At 53.5% G+C, this 19,482-nt stretch overlaps 8 protein-coding genes across 8 annotated transcripts; 4 read left to right on the forward strand and 4 right to left on the reverse strand.

Moving 5' to 3' along the window:
• Positions 1-168: 168 nt before the first annotated feature.
• Positions 169-1,057, forward strand: BDZ83DRAFT_638608 (uncharacterized protein). The gene is made up of 2 exons (XM_060509372.1): positions 169-424; positions 472-1,057. The coding sequence occupies exons 1-2, from the start codon at positions 349-351 to the stop codon at positions 966-968; spliced, it is 573 nt and encodes a 190-aa protein (XP_060359397.1). The 5' UTR covers positions 169-348; the 3' UTR covers positions 969-1,057.
• A 19-nt stretch (positions 1,058-1,076) lies between these two features.
• On the reverse strand, positions 1,077-2,336 carry BDZ83DRAFT_638610 (uncharacterized protein). Its single transcript, XM_060509373.1, has 3 exons — positions 1,909-2,336; positions 1,599-1,843; positions 1,077-1,540 (listed from the first exon to the last, which is right to left on the reverse strand). Exons 1-3 carry the CDS (start codon positions 2,146-2,148, stop codon positions 1,270-1,272), a joined length of 756 nt encoding a protein of 251 aa, XP_060359398.1. The 5' UTR covers positions 2,149-2,336; the 3' UTR covers positions 1,077-1,269.
• Positions 2,337-3,019: 683 nt separating this feature from the next.
• BDZ83DRAFT_723668 (signal peptidase complex catalytic subunit SEC11) lies at positions 3,020-3,700 on the reverse strand (the record flags this gene model as incomplete). The annotated part of the gene is made up of 4 exons (XM_060512587.1): positions 3,020-3,189; positions 3,240-3,292; positions 3,355-3,569; positions 3,620-3,700. The coding sequence occupies 4 exons, from the start codon at positions 3,698-3,700 to the stop codon at positions 3,020-3,022; spliced, it is 519 nt and encodes a 172-aa protein (XP_060359399.1).
• A 1,074-nt stretch (positions 3,701-4,774) lies between these two features.
• Positions 4,775-6,127, forward strand: BDZ83DRAFT_590131 (uncharacterized protein; the record flags this gene model as incomplete). Its single annotated transcript, XM_060506308.1, has 6 exons — positions 4,775-4,876; positions 4,937-5,158; positions 5,226-5,562; positions 5,615-5,733; positions 5,791-5,968; positions 6,027-6,127. The coding sequence occupies 6 exons, from the start codon at positions 4,775-4,777 to the stop codon at positions 6,125-6,127; spliced, it is 1,059 nt and encodes a 352-aa protein (XP_060359400.1).
• A 1,150-nt stretch (positions 6,128-7,277) lies between these two features.
• Positions 7,278-7,999, reverse strand: BDZ83DRAFT_97162 (uncharacterized protein). Its single transcript, XM_060516037.1, has one exon. The coding sequence runs from the start codon at positions 7,938-7,940 to the stop codon at positions 7,515-7,517; it is 426 nt and encodes a 141-aa protein (XP_060359401.1). The 5' UTR covers positions 7,941-7,999; the 3' UTR covers positions 7,278-7,514.
• A 346-nt stretch (positions 8,000-8,345) lies between these two features.
• Positions 8,346-9,028, reverse strand: BDZ83DRAFT_638627 (uncharacterized protein). The gene has a single exon (XM_060509374.1). The coding sequence runs from the start codon at positions 8,968-8,970 to the stop codon at positions 8,737-8,739; it is 234 nt and encodes a 77-aa protein (XP_060359402.1). The 5' UTR covers positions 8,971-9,028; the 3' UTR covers positions 8,346-8,736.
• A 509-nt stretch (positions 9,029-9,537) lies between these two features.
• BDZ83DRAFT_590167 (uncharacterized protein) lies at positions 9,538-10,485 on the forward strand (the record flags this gene model as incomplete). Its single annotated transcript, XM_060506311.1, has 1 exon — positions 9,538-10,485. The coding sequence occupies one exon, from the start codon at positions 9,538-9,540 to the stop codon at positions 10,483-10,485; it is 948 nt and encodes a 315-aa protein (XP_060359403.1).
• Positions 10,486-16,340: 5,855 nt separating this feature from the next.
• On the forward strand, positions 16,341-19,016 carry BDZ83DRAFT_590160 (uncharacterized protein; the record flags this gene model as incomplete). The annotated part of the gene is made up of 1 exon (XM_060506310.1): positions 16,341-19,016. One exon carries the CDS (start codon positions 16,341-16,343, stop codon positions 19,014-19,016), a length of 2,676 nt encoding a protein of 891 aa, XP_060359404.1.
• Between the last annotated feature and the right edge of the window lie 466 nt (positions 19,017-19,482).

The raw sequence follows: 19,482 nt of genomic DNA on the forward strand, positions 1-19,482 counted from the left end.
GCCCATTGCACCGTCACAACGACACAAGGTGAAGAGACCCTGCATGACACCTTAGATCGGCAAACAACCTACAAGTATGAATACTTCGTGTTGCTTACTGCGGGGCAAGCGCGTGAAGTCACCAGGTAGGTATCTTACTTGGTAACTCCCACACCATCTGCATTGAAGTGTCCGGTGCAGAAACAGCCGCAATACCACTCTCGCTCAAGCCTATTTATACCTCCAAGCGCCCATCACTATTCTATACCTCATTTTCTCAACTGCAGTAGATCCACGCAATTTATACACATTAACTCTCTTTATTGTTGGCGAGTACAACACAATCAAGATACCCTAATCTAGTCAACCATGTCTTCCTTTACCCTTTCCGCTGCACCCAACACAGACGTATGGAAGAAGCCGCCTACTCACAACGTCTACGATGGTAACTTCAACTCACTCCTCACATATGACGCAAATTAACAAACCCAGCTCCCACAAAGACGGTTCCGGCCAAGCCCCTAAGCCAATTCAAGTCCGCCAAAATCACATTCACCGCAGACTGGACCGAACAGTACGACCAAGCAGGCCTCATCGTCACCTTTGACTCTAACTCTGGCCGCGAGAAGAGATGGATCAAGACTGGCTTGGAGTACTACCAAGGCACGCCACAGCTCAGCACCGTCGCCTGCGACCGCTGGGCCGACTGGAGCATTACCCCTCTCGCCGCCTTTGAGGACACCGAGAGCATTACTGTGCTCATCGAGCAGGAGCGCGACTTCATGGGCCCGAGCTTCTGGGTGTACTACGTGAAGCAGGACGGTACCAAGGTGCCGCTGCGTGAGATTTGCTGGGTTTTTGGAGACGATGACTGCACTGGCAAGGACTGGAATCTGACTGTTGGCGCTCTGGTTGCTCGGCCTGCCAAAGATGCCAAGAGCGATCTTGAGGTTCAGTTCAAGGATTTTGACGTGCAGTGGTCTGAGTGAGCGTTGGATAGGATAGCTCAATACCCTCCCAGCCTAAACATGAATACAAAGAATGCATCTATGACAACTTCGGTGCTCAAAAACGGTACAATGCACATTTTAAAAGATGCAATGGTCACAGGCAACCGTAGTTGCGATTACAGATTATTTAATTAAGTCTAGTATGGCATGGCCCAGCGTCATGAACATTGTACTCCATTGCTCGATGGAATTCAGCCCCTTAATTGCAATATTTGGGTATCATCCGTTTTTCATACCAGGTATTCAAGGTCCTCCTCTGCTCTCCTCTAACAGTGCTCGATCAAGATCGGCTTCCGGGGCCGTAGTACGTCCCGTCCAGGCCTGTTTCGGCTACCCTCTCAGTTGTATCAGCATTGGCCCCTGTCATCTGCCCTTTGTCATGCTGCGGTTGAAAAGAAGATTGCTGCGGCGAGTACGGGTAGGGCTGGTATGAACCTGCAGGCTGCATCGGCGGCGGCCCATTAATAGGCACCATATAAACGGGAGGAGGGCGAGCATTGCGCTGCTTGCATTCAATACAGGCGCGGACGAAGAGGGTGAAATTGTCGATACTATGAAGTGTTAGCGATCATCCCGAGGCTTTTTGAAACACTCATATCGAGTACTGACAACAAGAGGGCAGTGAACGCCATTACAGTATCCTGCATAGAGGTGACCTGGCCACCACTCAATACCCACGACCGCGGACCATCGCGGAGGATGATGTTTGCAATCTCCCATCCCGTGGCCACCATGAAGACGAGCCAGAAGAGCAAGTGCATTCCGACGTGAGCACCGGGGTGGATTCCACGCCTCCCGCCTCTTGCGCAGATGGTGATGAGTTCAGAGGTTTCCCAACACACAAGAGCGGCTGCCTACAAGCGAGTTAGATATCACATGTTCCCAATTTCAACCGCTATGCTAGGAGCACACTGCTTACAGGGAATCCACTGAATACAAGATAGAATGAACTTGAAAATGAGTAAAATATGAGAGAGAGCGAGATGCCGAGGACGATGGCGCTGAACGCAATATTGAAGCCGCGAATGACAACCTTGGCTCGGTGCCATTTTGCGTTAAATGGGATTCCTCGAGGAGCTTGTTGCGCGTATGGCACGTAGCCTTCGAAGCCATCAGGCGGTGCGTACTGCGACTGTGGTGCGTACTGGGTTGAAGCCATGATGAATTTGGTGGCTTAGTGAGCGTCTTACACACCTCGACAGCGACTTTACAATACGAGAGTCCACGATTCTGGTGTAGTCCGAACCGCAAAATGAACGACAACGAAACCGATGGCGCTTTCAACATGAACCAAAAAGGAGCAAGAGACACAGGCGTTGGTTCAAATTTTCGGCACCGGAATTTTGGCTCATTTTATCGCACGACTGTGCCGCTCTTCTAACGGTTTGGTGCATGATACAGGCACCGACGCGGTAACAATCGCGTCCCAAAAAGGACGGTGCCCCTGGCTAGAACCAGTTGGCGGCGGAGATCAGGGTCTTGCCATTGGACCACAATTTTGGCTCATATGGGCCTTGAGCAGAACCCATGTCAGCTGTGCCGCTGGCTGCCTAGACACCAAGAAATCCCGGTTCGTGCCACAAGAGCTGAAGATGCACTACGATCGCGAGATCGAGGGTATGACGGTCCTCGAGGGAACGAGAGACATATTGGGTCTAACGCCTGGACCACGGTAATTGCCGCGCTGGAGGTTTTTCCACTGAAGACCTGACAATATGATTCTCTCATCTCTGTAAACTCCAGCGCCGGTTGTCAGCTGTATAATGGTAATTGCTCCGGATGTCTGTCTTAGTTCACAGAAGCGCAGCGGTGGCTGGCAAAAGCCCCGCCAAATGTTAGGTACGTGACCGAGGCCCCCTCGGTCATCGAAATCAATCAATCTAAGTATCACCGTCACGGCTACCCAAAAACCGCGAATGTGCTGTTTCTCCAATCTTGTTGGTCTCTGCAGCGACTTTCGCGATTGTGGCGCTCGATGGCTCCTGGCTGGTTTCCAATATAGGTATCAATTTTTGGCCACAATGACGAGTCTACTCCCTCTGCAGCACCACTACCAAGCCCATTATTCCCAGCATTGCCGTCTTCAACCACGGGTATTCTGAAAGGAGGATCGTAACGTAGCCGACGAAGGGGATGTATGCGACAACGCTGCCGATGATATCCTTGCGCACGAGGTAGTCCTGGTCCTTGGCATACAGCTCTGCTTTGAGTCAGTCTTTAGTCGCGGAGGGCTCTTGGAGGTCCACGAACCAGTGTCATCGGAGTTGTTGTTGTCGCCCTTGGTAAGAAGCTTCGCTTCCGGTCTGCGACGAGCCTCTCGGTCAGCAAGGAAGGCAATGGGAGACAGAGTGTAGGAGGAGCTTACCCAGAGCCGAATCGTCGAACCACTCTGTGGACAATGGGAATGTTCTTGCCCTTGACCTCGTAGACAACGATCTCGCCAACGTCGGTTTCCTGGATCAGGTTGCGGTTCCACAGGAAAAGGAGATCGCCTCTCTGAAAGGCAGGCTCCATGGAACCACTGAGGACGACAACAATCGGACTGGGGGAATCGGAAATCACGGAAAGGCCCTTCCACATCTGCCACTGGGGTTAGCAAGAGCTTATTTGGGTAGGACAGCTGTGCACACCATGAAGGCAGTCGAGAGGATCAGCGCAAAGTTGAGCAGTTGCGACGCCGCCTGGCGCGGGTTTCCGAGACTCGACAACATGTTTGCAGCAGTTCTGACAAGTGCAGGGGGTGTTGCGATTAGACTCGTCGGTGGTGGCAGAAGGTCTTGGGTCGTGAAGTTCGGTTTGGAGTTGAGTTCTGGCCAGCAACGCACCTTCCTCGAAGCTGGAAGCAAGAGCAAGAGCACAGGCCAGCTGTTTTGCAGACGTGGAACGTGTCAATGGAGATCCAGAGGTACGTACTCTGCTTATCTTATCGTTTCTCACCAACGGTCGGCTCAAGACGGAAGTGGTGCACAGACCACCGTTTATTCTCCTTCAGCTTGGAGCTCTCTGGTCCAGTGATCCTGCCTCATCTAACATCCCCAAGCTGCAAGCTGCACCCTCTCCGCAGGTAGAACCACAGAAGTCATGGCACATAAAGTATTCCTGCAGCTTAAGCATCAATTGGGTTTAATGTCCATCATAACAAGCAGTGAATACCAGTCCTCTTGCAGGAATATGCTACAAGTCAAACACAATATGCTTCCACTCAACAAAGGATCAGGATATTCGCAATTCAAGTAAACTATAAAAATTCATCAAAACCCGTCGTGGATTTTCCAATATCGAGTCACAGCACTTGTCTCTTTGCCTGATCTCAATGGCTCCCTTGGTTCCTACCACAAGTGGCACACCAAATGTCTTCTTTCCTCATTGACAGCCGATGCTGCCTGCTACCTGCCTTCCTCAATTTGGACTTCACAGATCACTCACTTCCTTCCGCCATTAGGGATAAAGAGCCAAGCACATATGTCCGACATGACTTCCTTCTTTGGATGTAATAGCCAGCAACGGCAGTCGCAGCTTCACCAACAGGTGGAAGGCAGCAACTCCCTTCTGAAATATTCCACATGTCTCTGTCCTACGTTCTCCCATCGCATCCCCCGCTCCTCGACCTGACATCCCTCTCTCAGTCTTTTCTTCGATCTCTGCCTGGTGTTTGCCAACAAGCCGACAGACGTCTTCTGTGTACCAAGCATTATCAGGACGCCCGAAGCATCATCTCTCCCAGATTCCAAACTTCGACAGCCTCTCTTCAGTATCCTGACTAGACTCCGCTAGAAGCCATCGTGATGGACGCCTCCGTCACGACTCCGTTGCTCCACGGGCAATCAGAGTTCCATGATGGACATGGCCTGCCCACGCCCGCATCCTATGGCCAGGTTCAAGACCATGTACGATCCATTGTCGATTATTAGGCATCTTCACGGCTTCAATTAACCTATCTTTCTTAGCCTGCGTTTCTCAGAGCATGCCATTCACCCTGGCGGTCCTTCTCTCAGAACCACTTGTGCTGGGTTCGAGGTGGTATCGTTGCCTACCTGACAGGAGTCGGAGCTACGGTTCTTGACTACAAGCTGCGAAAAGAAGAGTCTCCCTACTCTGACTGGCGAGTGGTCTTTGACTTCTCCGTCGTCACCTATTCTCTGCTCCTGGCCTACCATGCGGTCGTACTGGTATGCCAATTCAAAGCATAGGTAGTCTCCGTGGCGGCTTGTTGCTGACCCCGATCATTAATTCTAGGGCTGGACCTATACTCATCTCTATCATCCACATATCGAGGAGATCAGCACTGGCTGGGAGTACTGGGCATTGAGAACCCTGTCATTGCCTTACGACATGGCCAGTCTTCGCAAGCAGTTCTACTTCACCCTGTTCTACACCATCACAACTGTTTTTACCTTCATGAACACAGTCATCTACTGGTTTGTCACCTTGGAGCACGACGACAATAACACGGGAGAGCCACCCAAGCCTCAGCCATCTGGAGGCTCCGCCATGGCCAACATGATCGGGGACTCTTTTGCATCCGAATGGTCCAGCTTGGCAGACTCACACAAGAATGGGCCACATGAACCTTGTAAGTCATGACGTCTAGTTGACGTTGTCTTGGTCTAACGCCGCAATGTCAGTCACGGAGATATTCGGAAAGGGCTGGTACAAAGCCTTTGTCATCATCAACCTCTTCGGAATCACATCAGTCGTCTCTCTCATTGAGATCTTCTGGCTCAACAGCATTAAGCGCCCCTTTGTGAGTTGCCCTGTACCTGAGGCAAGAAACATACACTGACACGACTGAAACGGGCAGGGCGTTGGCGCACACACGTTGGGCGTTATCTTCTTCGCGGGACTCTATCTCGGTTGGGCAGCCATCGGCAAAGTCGAGACTGGCGCCGATGCCTTTTACTGGCTGAACGAGAAGAATGTCGGATCCCGTGAGGCCGTGGTGGCATCGTCAATTGGATTCGTAATCCTTGCTCCCATCAGTGGGTTCTCTCTGGTACCTGGTGACTTTGACCAAAATGATACTGACTTGTTGACTAGTGTACGCATTCATGTACGGTCTCGTTGGTATGCGCGAGAACATGGCCCGAGCTGCCCATACGAGACGGGTTGCCGCCGCTGCCGCGGTGGCGGGCCACTGAGGGACTTTCGGTCCAGACGGGTCTTGTCGGAGATGAACGGGGCAGGCGTCGGGCGGTGAGCACGGCGGTGGTGGCCGGTTCCATCGGGCTTGGCCATGCGTCGTTGATAGGTACAGTGGACGGATGCCTCAGATTGTAGGATTGATAAGGCATGCATCGGGCTGGACTCGAGGATGGTGTAATGTACCCCCTTCGAGGCGGTGGAGGGCAAGATGCCAGGGAGGGTGAACATACGATTACCAAAATAACCTAGAGCATTATGACTTCCAACACGCAACTCCTAGATTTCCAGGGGCCGAGGCACTGTCTGACGAATGAATTGTGATTGCTGGGAACTTGGAAGGGGAATCCACGACTAAGGTTGGCAGGTAATGGTATCATGGGCGTTGGCGGGACGGGACGCGAGGGGAAGACCGATGGATGGATCATGGAGCTGGGGCAAGGAGCGGTGTTGAGGCGGTGATGCAGGTCACTGGGCTTGCCGACGATGAAGACAGGCGGAGAGCAGGGATTGGGGGAGACAAGCGAGCGGGACGGGGTCGTGGTGGCTCTCGATGATTGGCGGCGGTGATTTTGTGCCTGAATCTGCCCGACTAGCGGCAAACGCCAATCTCGAAGAGGGACGCAAAGTCGACGATGTGATTTTGTCCGAGGAGGAGGAAGTGGGAGGGGGGAGCAAGAGGAGAGGTTTTGTTGCAAGGGTTCGTGGATCGATCCATGGACCAAAGAGACCAATGCTGGGATATTGGGCTGAGAAGGAGGAGGGGTTGAGAGTCGAGACGAGTCGAGCCAGGATTCTAGAAGTTGAGTCCGAAGCAACGGCACGACTGGCCTGGCAGCTCAGAACTGACCAAGGTAGGTAGGTGACTGATTATGGAAAAGAGTTGTCGTTCATGCGGCTTTGAGCGAGTTTGGATGGGTTCAGAGTGGTTTGGATGAAATAAAGTTAGGTTGTGGCTAGTGAGACAGTGAGGTCTGAATGCGTTCTCGACGGCGGTACTGACACCAATTGTGAAGCAGTCTGGGAAAAGAAGGTAGATGCTGGCGAGCTCTCAGTCGTGGAAAGGCAGTGAACTGTAGGGAGGAACTGCGTGGTAAGGCACCTACACGCAAGTTCAGGTCTCCAAGTATTGCAGAGAGCATGAGGCTCTATCCAATCCCGCGTGGCAGGGCGGAAGCTTGGGCGATCCGGGGGAGGCGGCGATGAGGGGAGAGGTGCAGAGGTGCAGAGGGTGCAGCATCTCGAGCAGTCCCGATCCTGCGAGGATAGAGTAGATGGCAACCATGGCAACCGTGGGCGGCATGTCCAGACGACGAACTCACCAACCGGAAGGGTAGACGTCGAGCCGCCAGTGAGTTGGCAGCTTGGCCGAATCAGTCGGATACCTTATCGATCACGGAATCTAGGTTGTTGGGCACTTTGAGGGCATCGGTGCTCATGACCCGGGCAACGAGCCAATGATAGTGCCAAGGGGTCGTCGACCGCCTTCTCGCGACTTCTTTTGGTGTCCATGAGGGATCCATGAGGTAGGTATCGTTTGACTCCTGAGATGATATCCTGAGGTGTCGAGTCTGAAAGAGGGAAATGAGAAGAACCACAAAGGACTCGCGCAACTGAGGGAGCCCCGCGTTGCGACGCCCTCACGTGCGGTCCTGACGACAGCGCATGCGAGGACGGTGAGGTGTCTACGGATGAGGTTTCTTGGGCCGCCATTCCCGACTTTGGAACCTTCCGATTGTCTCTTGGCGGATTCGGATAAAGGAACAAGAGATACAAGAAGGATGTACCTAAGCCAAGCCCAATTGAGAACATGAGGTGGAAAGTACATGCCCTGAGGTACCTCCTCCAGATCCAGTCTGCCAACGCACCGGGAGGCCCGTTCCCACTCTCGGGGGGGTCGGAGAAGGCACGGAGGGGAGGGGGGGTTTCTGGTCTGGGCCCAGGGCCGATGGCCGGTGACCGTTTTGTTCCAGGGAGCCTCCACAAGTACCGGCGCGTGTTATCGCAAGGTACTTCTGGCACACGCATGGTCATACCCTTAGATGGGGTACCTGAGATAAGAAGTTAGACTCAACTTCTAGGTCTAGCTCCTGAGGCAAAGGGGGAAAGTGTCGGGTGCCTTAGCGGCTACTCCCCGGTTGGAGGCGCGGCGGTTTCATGGCGGATACCTGAGAAAAGATACGTATCTCACGTTTGGCGGGCAGTTCCAGTCATTCGTGTCAGTCTTCCATTGCGTATCCGTCCAGTCATACCTAGAGCCGTTACAACTTGCGCGTAAGGTACCTACCTACCTTACTTGCTGCCATCCTGAAGTCGCTCACTGCTTCCATGTCCTTATTTCATTGGCGAAGCACAGGAAAGAAAGAGCCCGACAGTCTGCCATGATGAAAGCTGAGTGGCAGACTGGCAGTTGACAGGTACCGCGGGTGAAGTCACTGACATCCCCGACGTTCCATTTTGGTCGTGGTTAGGCTGAGATGCTGCCTGGGCTGTCCATGTCTGCCCGGTCCGCAGCTGGCAATCTGCCCCAACAGCGTTCATGGCCGTTCAGCTCTTTGCACCAGTTCCAGGTTTCCCCCTTCAAGGGCCAGCAACGCGCGCCAGTTGTTTACCCTGCCTGCTGAACATCAAGTACCTTCTGGCGTGAAGATGTTGCTTGCGAGTACTTGCAGTGAGTACCTACTTGGAACTGGCAGTAGGGACGGGACTGCTTGGTGTTCGTCCTATCAAACACGCGGCTCGCACTACGGAACACACCTCCCGCCGCCACCCAGAATTGCGGCGGTTGGGAAGACGCCAGCCAATAATACCCTGCCAAAGAAGAGATCCAGCCTAGGAACATCACCAACTTAACGTGATGGTATAAATATGAAAGCCCCCCCTCCGCAACCCACCCCTCTTCCCTCTTGTTCTCCCCCTCCCCCCCTCAACCACAACCAAAAAAGGGTCGCAAAGTTGCAAGTTGGGAATACCTCCTTGGGCCATTCGTTACTGAATTCCCTTTCCATAGGAGGCATCTCTCACCCCGGACCCCCAGTCAATCTTTTTGTGTGTCACTCGTCCCTCACTTCTCACACTCTCTCTTCTCTCTCTCTCTCTCTCTCGCTCTATCCCCCCTCCCCTCCCCCTCCGATCCGAACACCCCTCCAACTTCGTCATTCCTCCCTCTCCTCTATTCGCTCATTTCGTCGCTCTCTACAAGTCTTCTTATCCCATAGACAAAGACATATAAGGTTCCTGGGCAACGCGCTCTCCATCGTCTCAGCTTCCCTAGTCTTTACTCTATCGTTCCCCATTCGAGTTGTCATTCCTTAATCAGAACAACAACATCAGCAACATCAACAGCATCAGCAACAACAACTTCTTCGGGCCTACAACGCCCGCTCTCTCTTAGCAAACCACAACCGTCATGTCGTTGTTCAAGCGTACCTTCAGGTCGCAAGACCCCAATGTCCGCGTCGACAAGACGTCCAGGCTGAAGAAGTCAAGCTCGATCCGGGATCACCAGAAGCTTTCGAAAATGCAACAGTCCGTCAACGAGAAGCCCGCCATGGCCCCGCCAGCCGCCCCCGCGCCGCTGCCGACCAAGACGGGCAAGTCCGTGGCCCCTTCACCCATCGTCACCTTGACCGTGGGCCGCGAGGGTCGACTGTTTGCCGCTCATGAGGACGTCCTCTTCCAGTCGCCCTTCTTCGAAGCCGCCTGCCGAGGCCAGTTCTTCGAGTCGCAGAGCAAGAGAATATCCCTCCCCGACGAAGAACCCGAGATCTTCTCCTCCGTTCTTGAGTACCTCTACAAGGGTGACTACTACCCCCGCCTCGTCCACAATAGGCACCGCAACTCTTGGGAACTCGAGGACGCCGTCAGAGGAACTCCCCAAACTTCCCCCAACCCCGAAAACACCCCCCGAGGCGGCCGCGCAGCCGCCGTTCCCTCCACTCCCACATCGACAACTACCGGTACCACCGCGAGTGAGGCAACAATATTTGTCTCGGGCTGCGGGCAACACATCCTCCGCGACACCGTCATCTACTGTGCTGCGGAGCGGTACGGGCTCGAGGAGCTCAAGCGCCTGGCTCTGCGCAAGCAGGGTCTCCAGTCCGGCATTGATATCGGCACCATCCTGCGCTCCGCCCAGTACGCCTACGCCCACACCCCCGACTCGGACTCACGGCTGCGCGCTCACTACCTCGCTCTGATCATCAGATGTCGCAAGACATTCAAGAGGAGCGGAACCATGCAAGCCGAGATGGAGCGCGGCGGTAGCAAGCTCTTCTTTGACCTGTTCGTGGCCATGTGCAACCACCTCGACGACGTTATCGACCACAGCAACGCGCGAACACCCAAGACCGTCTGAGAGGTTTCGGTTGACTTTTTTGGTCATGTTGGTTGAGTTGACTCTCGACCAGACACAGCCAGAAAAACACATGTACAAAAGCGATCATGGTACTGTCACGGCGTTCAACACGGTTGTTTATCTTGTCATTTTGGTCCTTTGCCTTCCGGATTTGCATCACAAGGATAGGAGGTTGTCTGAGAACTGCGATCCCACGGAGGTCTGCTTTTCATGCCGGAACGTCACTTTCTCCCCTCTCTCCCACACCAGATTGGAAACTTCACCATTTGGGAGCTGTCTTTTCTTTCTGAAAACCCATCTCCACTTCTCATCGAGGTTGGCCGAATAAACCTTTCTGGTGGATTACCGGAGTCGAGGAGGACTAATACCCCCGCAAACGAGATTCACTCCTCCCGCTCTTCTTGCTTTCAACTCTCTCTTCCGCATCTTCTGAACAAAGATTCCCCCAAATACAGGATACATCGGGCCCGGGCGGTTTATCTCTCTCTCCAATTTACCAATCACTGGCGTGTACCCCCTTCTGAGCACTAGTACTTTACTCCACGTTCACTCGTAGGTGGTAAGAGAACGGCTCAAACGGCTCATCAGAGAGCGACAAAAGGAGGAAAACGAAACGGAGAAGAGACTTGTTACCTTTTGATTTTACACAAAAAACATAAACGACAAAAAAAAGAAAGACACCAACCCCAGCACCAAGTTTGTTCCACTCTTCAACTACTCTGCTTACTTGGGAACGACAATGTACGGGGGACGGCGCAATTCCAATATCAACTCTCATCTCTCCATCGGGAACAACGGATTTTGGGCGTTTACGGTATTAGACATACCGGGGCACATGAGTTTGGTGCCAGCTACCATAACAGATTGTGTTTTTTGTCTTCTTTCCATTTTCTGAGATTACGGATGTCTTGAGGATACGTACGGGATGTGCCCGCCTCCGACTCCAGGGCAGGCCGAGGAGAAATCATGTACAACTCTCAACAGCGTAACAAGGACCAGACTTTTGCGCTCTTTCTTCTTCTGGCCTCGCCAAATCAACAACTCAACAACAACCAAAAAAACGGAAAATCTTCCAAGCAAACAAAGCATGTCAAGACTGAACGACTTACACACCACATGCTTTCGGATCTCATTTGTCTCTGGGAATTTTAGGAGGATGCAACTCTTGTTTTTTCACGCGGTTTTCTGCATTGGTTCCTGCTTTTGCGATATAGCCTAGGCGGATTGGGGACATCGTCCCTAGTGGATTGGTTCTCTGGGACCTGGCTTGAGCCCTCGTCAGGGCGAGGTAATGAGAAATTTCGGCCACCTCATGAATTGTTCCTCTTGTTCTATGTGACTGTCTGCATGTTTCGAAGTGACTCTTTTTCCTGTTTGATTGGCCCTCTCGTAGTGTGTATACCTGCATGTTGAGTGACTCACGAGCCTAAGTCTAGTCATAGCCTCAAGCACCTGGTAGTCAGTTCGATCAAGCCTGCTAATTGAATTGCAACTTACCAGTCACCAATGCCCTGAGTCCTCTGACTATATGTACACCTTCCAGAAGTTTCGGTCGTAAGTTCAAGTTGCCTCAGCAATCGTCAGGCAACCAAAGACAACATGAGAAAACGCATTCATGCAGGGGTAATCTGCCCATTTATTTGCTTTTGCCAGAGAGACAAGAACCTCAAACAAGCGCCGATCCCCGTTCGACAACTGGCGAGACATAGAACACGACGGCAACTATTTGTATTAATTAAGGAGTAGTATTCGTACGTATGCATGGTTTCGATTTTCAACGTGCCCGTTTCTCAGCTCTATCGCAGTGATAATCACAATGTTTGTTGTTGTTTTGTCTCGCCATGAGGCACAGACATACGCTCGTTTGTAGTGGTAAGTACCACTCGCTACCCAAGCGACCCGAGTAACGTGCGACGTCGCCGGCGTGATGTTGCACGTTCGTCTCCTCTGGCGCGGCGGTGCCTTGGAGATGTGGTACAGATGTAACCTGCTTTTTGATTATCGAGGCGCCGACTCGGCTCTGTGGCCTGTGTGATGGATATCAGCCCCCAAATTTCGGCACTTGGGGCGAGGCTGCTAGAACTACCAAAATTTCGCGTGTTTGAATTAGAGAGACAACAAGTCTTTTTGTGAATGTGTCGCGCGTAAACGGGATAATGCTACTACAGATGCTGTAGGAAGCAAGTCATCAAACAAGATGAAGCCCGTCCGTCCTCTGCAGATCCCGATTTCCGAGATTTTTTTTTTTGTTTTTTTCGGCGCAATCTTCTCTCTTACACTAGGTCCCCGAGTCCCTTCCAAACTGTAAACATTGGCCGGTGAGACATTTTGCGGGTTGGAAAACACGTCAAGTGCGAAACTAGTCAATCTGCACGACACAATGAGACCGCGGGACTCGGGAAGGGACTACGTTAGGCTTTGGGGCCTTGCCAGCGTGCCATCGGTGCAGCGAAGTGTGATGCGATGCAGACTGACTAAAATGAGAGACAGGTTAATCAGGGACGGATGGGCGGGCGCTGCGCGTGAACCGAGACTCGGAGGGAGATCGTGTGTTACCCCTCGCATACTAGATAGGCACGGCAGGGTTCGGTGAGGAGTGGGATATATAGTCGCTTTCCCCCGTCTGGATGTTGCTATGTTGGGCTTGACTTGAAGCTTACCTGGATGTTCATCCAACTATTCACTTTGAACCTTCCGAGAACGATCTGTCCTGATCGAGCGCGCATTCGACCCAGCAATAACCAATCAAACCCAGCTTTGGCGTACTGGCCAGATTCACTATTGAGCTGGAAATACGAGGGGTAAGTTTGCCATTTATTTTCTAGTCCTTGGCCAAGGTTTGCTCAGCTCGTCCCATGTCTTCCAAAGACTTTCGGGAGCTGAGCACCCCGGAACGTTTGCCGGGAAAGAAAAGCTTCTCTATTGTTGGAGGTTCCCGCGTCGTGCGTCCGCCCCCGCATTCTACCACCGCTTTCGTTTTCGTTTGCTTTCTGGTCTTGTCTTCTTGGCCCGAGTTTGTTGAATGCTGGGAGCTTCTTCTTTGTATTGAAATCCTCGGATGGATTTCCCGTCCCTTGTTCACACCGACAGGGCCCTTGTTTGTATCCGCACCGGGCCGGAGAAGTGGGGACCGAATTGCTGCAGTTGGGATTGGTCAATTGCCGGAGCTCTGGACCAGGGGTAAAATTGAACCCTTTTTTTGAGTTTTTGCGGCTTGTTCAAAACACGTGGTTCACCGTTTAACAGTTTATTCTATCTTGTTTATTTGTTTGCAGAGGATGGAGGGATAGAGTTGACTGGATCGTTTCAAGCTGATAAGTGTGACAAGCATCATCTTTAGGATCCTTCCTTCTATTGAGCGACGACTTTGATGAGGCAGTTGCGACTTTGAAGTTGTCGTCACTGGCGACCTCCCGTCCCTTCCTCACGAATTTGGCCCCGGGCAGCCCCTGTCTGTTACCCCACTCTTTCGGTCCCGTGCGCCTGGATTGAGATTTGCACCTGGCAGGAACTTTCCATCGTACCTTCCAGGTAGGGAGTGGGTGTATTCGTGTAGGTCTACTTGTATGGGTGAGCGAATCTTCTTTTCCTTCCATTCATCTTCCAATTTAATTTACCCATCTTGCCTTGCTTGGCTGCCTTGTCATCGTCAAAAAGTTCCTACAAATACGCAGCAGAGTGGGTGCAGGCGAGGAGCAAGCCAAAGTTGGACGCTCATCGTCATACAACGAACACTCATCCCTCCTCCCTCGTCTCGTTTTCATCCAGTCTTATCCAACTGCGCCGTCAATTCTCAACGGAGTACCATTCCCCTGGGTAGCGTCCTTCGACTCCTTCATAACCCAGAGTCTATCGCACACACACAGCCTGGAACATGATTCGCCGTTGCGTCCCTGCTATCTTGTCTGATGTGCAATCGGCATTGCGCAGCTATCCCGGTGGTGACGCCGCACCACGCAAGACGTTTTAATGCACACTGCAAAAAGAGAGACGCATTCCCCAGCAGAAGGGGAGGGGAGGGGGGGCTCGGGGGTCAATAATACCATTCTGGGGCTAATAATACGGCCGTTGCGCCATGTTCAGTCACAACCACCACCTCATTCGACAGACTACCCAATATTACCTTCCGGTGAGATGAGGGAGCGCAATCAATAATTCAGGTCGTTCACTTTTGTCCGACTGTCCGTCAGTGGCTACTCTTCCCGTTGACACATACTTTCCACGGAATACGGGAATACATACCGATACATCTCGCACTCTCAACATTGAACGCCCTTTGGGTTTGAACTTTGGGCCGCCGCCGCCGCCTTTCTCTCACCTGTCAATGCGACGCTGGCCAACTGGATCAATCTGAGCCTGACTTTTTGGCTTCCCACGTCTTCCGCGCTTCCATCGCCTTTCCCTTTTCTTTCGGGCCACTCTCAACTTTTCTGCCTGACCCCCCTTTCTCGACTAAATCCTTCCTCCATCCCCGATCTAGTCAAGGGCAGAGAAGATCAACGCCCAGAACCGAAAGTCTTGCCTGTTAACCATACTTTGTCGTCACTCGGAGCAACCAATTAATCGATCTGGAGTCGGACTGTATCAATCATTCCGCCCAAATTCCAACCCACGCACCGCTACCAATCACGTCCAACAACACCCACCCACCATCTCTCTTCTCAATCTCATCTGATCGAGCGCAAGGGGCAGACAAAAAGTGAATTTTAACAATTCCAGGGGCATATCCGTACTTTGAGGGCAAGGCCGCAAGCCGTGATTATCATTAGAAGACAACCAAAAACCCTCGAGCACGGTCCCCTTCTCTTGATCTCCTCTTCTCGGTTGATCAACGCGAGAATCGAGACAAGACGAGACAATCCGCAAGAAAACCAGAGACGCTATCCCGAACACGCTCCGCTTCACACACCCTGTCTGCAGCTGCAGCCACCGCTGCCCGCATCGACGTACTCGTACCAAGACGCCAGATCCATACCTTTTTTTGCTTTCCTTCACACTACATGCAGTACGCCGCCAGTACCTGACAGCTACCTCCCGACCGCGGCTGGTCATCCTGCATGAACACAGACGCCGGCCTCGCTGGTTCAGGACACCGGACGCTCCAGAGTCTCCCTGGCTCTATCCCCCACTCGCAGTTGGTCGCCCGCGCCTTTCCTCGTGCGTCTGCGGTCCCGTAGCCGTACCAAACCACCATACCTTGCCAGGCACGCCAGGCTTGTCGACCTTACCAACTCCGCGTGCTTGCGCCAACGTCGGCTGGTCACGTTCTCGTTCTTGCCGCTGGCGTTCAGTACTAGCGAAAAGACGCGACCCTTTCCGGGCCTTTCTCTACACCCGATCCAGAGTGAGATCCTATCCCTTTCCTCGCCAATCCGCCGACACTCGTGGACCGTGGTGCAGCCCGGATCCCGATCGACGCACGGTAAGGGGGGCTCGCGGCCGCCCTAGTTCACCGTTTCCATTGTTCCTGCTGGGTCTGTCACAGTCACAGTCGCAGTCCCAGTTGCATCTGCCACCCGGACCCTCTTCTCATCCCATCTCACCGCCCGTTGGGTTGTTTGTACGTACAGAGTACTCTCGCTGTACGACTCTGCTTCTGGAACGGTACTGCATACTGCACACTGCACACTGCAGCCTTTCTGCTTGCTGCCCACCACACACACGCCGCCCCCGACCGCCCGCCTACCGCTGCAGTCAGTCCAGCAACTGTTCCGTGCCCTCTCCTGAATCCTGAGGCCGGTTCCGTGTCGTCCTGCGCTCGCGTGGTCTGCTGGTCTGGTTCGGGCACTTTGGTCTGGTCTGGCGTGGTCCGTCGACTACCTACCCGTAACCTCTTTCTTTCTCCCTGCGTCGCCATGGACGACTACGATCCAAACTCAATCCCCCCTATCCCCCAGCGCTATCGGAATCTTCAAACCCCTGAACCTCAGCCGCGGAACCGCTCTCTTCCACCACCTCCTCCGTCGCGCCACGCCGATGCCGTTTCCAGCTCTCCCGAGGTCATCTCTTCTCTCATCACCAGCTTTGCCGTCATAACCAAGCCCGCCGACCAACACTTTGAGCGCAGCACCCCAAGCTTATCAGTTCCCGCAACCCCTCGCCAGGGTAGCTTTGGAGTCGACTACGGCGCCTTTCACCAGCCTTCCCTCGAACAACTCCGGAAGGAAGACCTGCCCCTCGACGAGATCGCCGCATCCGCCCCCGTTATACGAACCGCCAAACCCCCCTCCGGATTCTCGCCCTTGACCGCCCCCAAGTCTTCACCCGCCCGCGACGGATCCGGCGGTCTCAAGTCCCTCTTGCGAAGTTCTTCAAGGCCCTCTTCCAAAGGCTCACTCGGGTCGCGGGATGATGCGCAGAGCATAGGTAATCTCTCGGTAGAACGTGGTTCTGCGCCCACCCCAGAGCTCAAAAGACAGCGCTCGTTTGATAGTTGGGGTAAGAAACAGGGTAGAAGTCACAGGGGATTGATGTACATGAGTTCCAAGGAGCGACTACGAGAAAAAGAAGAAAAAAAGCGCGCGAGTATTGGCGACCGCAGTTCCAGCAGTTTCACCGGAGCCTCCCTACGACCCGATCCCTTCCTCGCCGAGACGCCCATCAGCGAAGAACCCGCCTACACACCAGACTCGCCCACCCGTGGAAGCGCCCGCAAACACCAAGAAATGGCGAGCCCAGGCCCCGAAACCGCCAGCAGCCCTAGAGCGATACCCGCGCGAGACTCGTCTCTCTTCAAGACGGGAGCGAATGCAAAGAGATCATCTACTAGATCCTCTAGATCAAAGAGAGAAAGCGCCAATAGCACAAACGAAATAATATTTGAAGGAGAGGAACAGACCTCTTCGCGGGAGGCACCGAGGCGGAAACACTTGTCTCGCCATGCTTCCGAAAACGACCTCGCTAGAGCATCAGCCGACGCATCCGGAAGGTCTTTCAGCCGCCCATTCTTCGAGTCCAGGCACACCGAGAACTTTCTATCAACAGGACCGTTATTTGAAGAGGAGGACGTGGAGGATGGTGCACCGTTCCCTGCTGTCGCTCAAGGTCGTCGTCGGGATGAGCAGATCGCCGACCGGAATAGTAGGCGCAAATCAACACGCGAGGCCCCAGACGCAGGTGAAGCCATCAAGATGAAGCGCAGTAGCTCCAGGCTCAAGCGGCTCTCCCAGCCGCTGAGTCCCAAAGGAGATGAGTCGCAGGCGAGCTTACGCAACTCGGCAGCGTCGCCCGATCCACGCAATAGCATGCCGGCCGGGTATGAGCGTCCCCGCAGTGCAGACTCGATTGACGACGCCGTTGAGTCGTACCTGTGTTCTCCTCGCCTGTCGCAAAAGATCCGGCACCCGCAGACCGGGCGTGTGATTTCCTTTTCCGAAGTGGGAGATGCAGATGGCTCGGCTGTGTTTTGCTGTGTGGGGATGGGATTGACGAGATATATCACGGCCTTTTACGACGAGCTCGCGTTGACGCTGAAGCTTCGTCTCATTACACCCGACAGACCTGGCGTGGGCGACAGCGAGTCGTACGCCGATGGAACCGCGACGCCACTCAGCTGGCCCGATGATGTCTATGCCATCTGCCAGGCTCTGAAGATTACCAAGTTCTCGATTCTCGCCCACTCCGCCGGCGCCATTTATGCGCTGGCTACAGCTCTCCGGATGCCCCAGCATATTCGGGGTAAGATCCATCTGCTCGCGCCCTGGATCCCGCCCTCTCAGATGAACGTTTTTGGCACATCGCAGGCGCTACCACCAACCAACGCGATTCCTACCTCACAGCGCATATTGCGAGCGCTCCCAACAACGTTCTTGAAGGCCGCCAACAGCTCGTTCATGTCTGCGACAAGCAGTTCCATCACCAGCTCACTGCCCAAGAACCCCAGACGCAGCAAGCGCAAATCCACCGCAACCACTGGCCGGGACACCCCGGCGACGCATGGGAGCAAGCGGGACACGACACCCCACCTGGACAAGGAAAACCTTGGCTTGAATTTTGATCGCAACAGCACAGGCGACGACCTGTCGGGCAGACCCACGCTGCCCGCTACAGAGACCATGGATAGAATCAGACCAACTGGCACGGCATCGGCGCAAGGTCACTACGATGCTGATGCGCAGGTCATTGCTGCTGCGTCAGATGCGTTGATGGATAAAGAGCGTCAGACTATCTACGACACGAGATTAACGCATGCCATCTGGGAGCTGGCCACAACGGGAGCCAACCCCGCCGTCGACCTCCTGGTCTGCCTGGAACGCAGGCACACGATCGGTTTCCGATACGTTGATATTACACGTCCTGTCGTTATACACCACGGCAGTCGCGATACTCGCGTACCGGTTGACAATGTCAAATGGCTCGGCAAGACGATGAAGCGTTGCGAGGTGCGCGTTCTCGAAGGCGAAGGCCACGGCTTGATGGCGAGCGCTGGTGTCATGGGCGCGGTGCTCATGGAGATTAGCAAGGAGTGGGACGACTGGCTGCGAGCCACTTCCAAAAAGGACGACCGCGGCCGGAGAACCGGTACGCGGTAAAGGGGACATTGACTTTGATGTTACGGATTCCCCCATTTTACGGTCACATTTTTCTTTCTTTCTTTCTTTCTTTCTTTCTTTCGTTCTACTTTGGACACTTGAATGACCTCGAACCATCTACGATTTGACCTACACCTCTGATTTATATCCAATACCTACGTAGGGGGGAGTTTTGTAATTATTCTCAGGCGGCCCATGTACGATGTATGGTTGGATACCTTTTTGTATGGCATCGGCGTCGAGCGTCTGCAGGCTTAGGGCGGACTGATTGGTTGATTGGGAGTCCTTGGGGCGAGCTTCGAAGGGGTTCCGAAGCCGTGAGGGAAAAAAGAACCAAGGGCCGGCAGGGTCATTTCATGAAGCAGCCATTGTTTAAGAGCATCGCTCCATAGTATACAGCAGTAGTATAGCATCGGCTTGTTCTGTCGCACAGCAGCTGTGGACAAACACCGAGTAATGTGTTAAT

Source organism: Colletotrichum acutatum (genome assembly GCF_030867785.1).
Source record: "Colletotrichum acutatum strain CBS 112980 chromosome Unknown BDZ83scaffold_148, whole genome shotgun sequence".
Lineage (NCBI taxonomy): Eukaryota > Fungi > Ascomycota > Sordariomycetes > Glomerellales > Glomerellaceae > Colletotrichum > Colletotrichum acutatum.

What these genes read in the sequence shown, in the direction of transcription:
- BDZ83DRAFT_638610 (XM_060509373.1), bottom strand. Translation starts at nt 2,148, where the DNA reads ATGGCTTCAACCCAGTACGCACCACAGTCGCAGTACGCACCGCCTGAT. An exon ending in TTGTATTCAGTGGATTCCCT is followed by an intron (nt 1,844 to 1,908) that starts GTAAGCAGTGTG and finishes ACTCGCTTGTAG; the next exon opens with GCAGCCGCTCTTGTGTGTTG. An exon ending in GCGTTCACTGCCCTCTTGTT is followed by an intron (nt 1,541 to 1,598) that starts GTCAGTACTCGA and finishes AACACTTCATAG; the next exon opens with TATCGACAATTTCACCCTCT.
- BDZ83DRAFT_97162 (XM_060516037.1), bottom strand. Translation starts at nt 7,940, where the DNA reads ATGTTCTCAATTGGGCTTGGCTTAGGTACATCCTTCTTGTATCTCTTG.
- BDZ83DRAFT_638608 (XM_060509372.1), top strand. Translation starts at nt 349, where the DNA reads ATGTCTTCCTTTACCCTTTCCGCTGCACCCAACACAGACGTATGGAAG. An exon ending in TACTCACAACGTCTACGATG is followed by an intron (nt 425 to 471) that starts GTAACTTCAACT and finishes TAACAAACCCAG; the next exon opens with CTCCCACAAAGACGGTTCCG.
- BDZ83DRAFT_638627 (XM_060509374.1), bottom strand. Translation starts at nt 8,970, where the DNA reads ATGTTCCTAGGCTGGATCTCTTCTTTGGCAGGGTATTATTGGCTGGCG.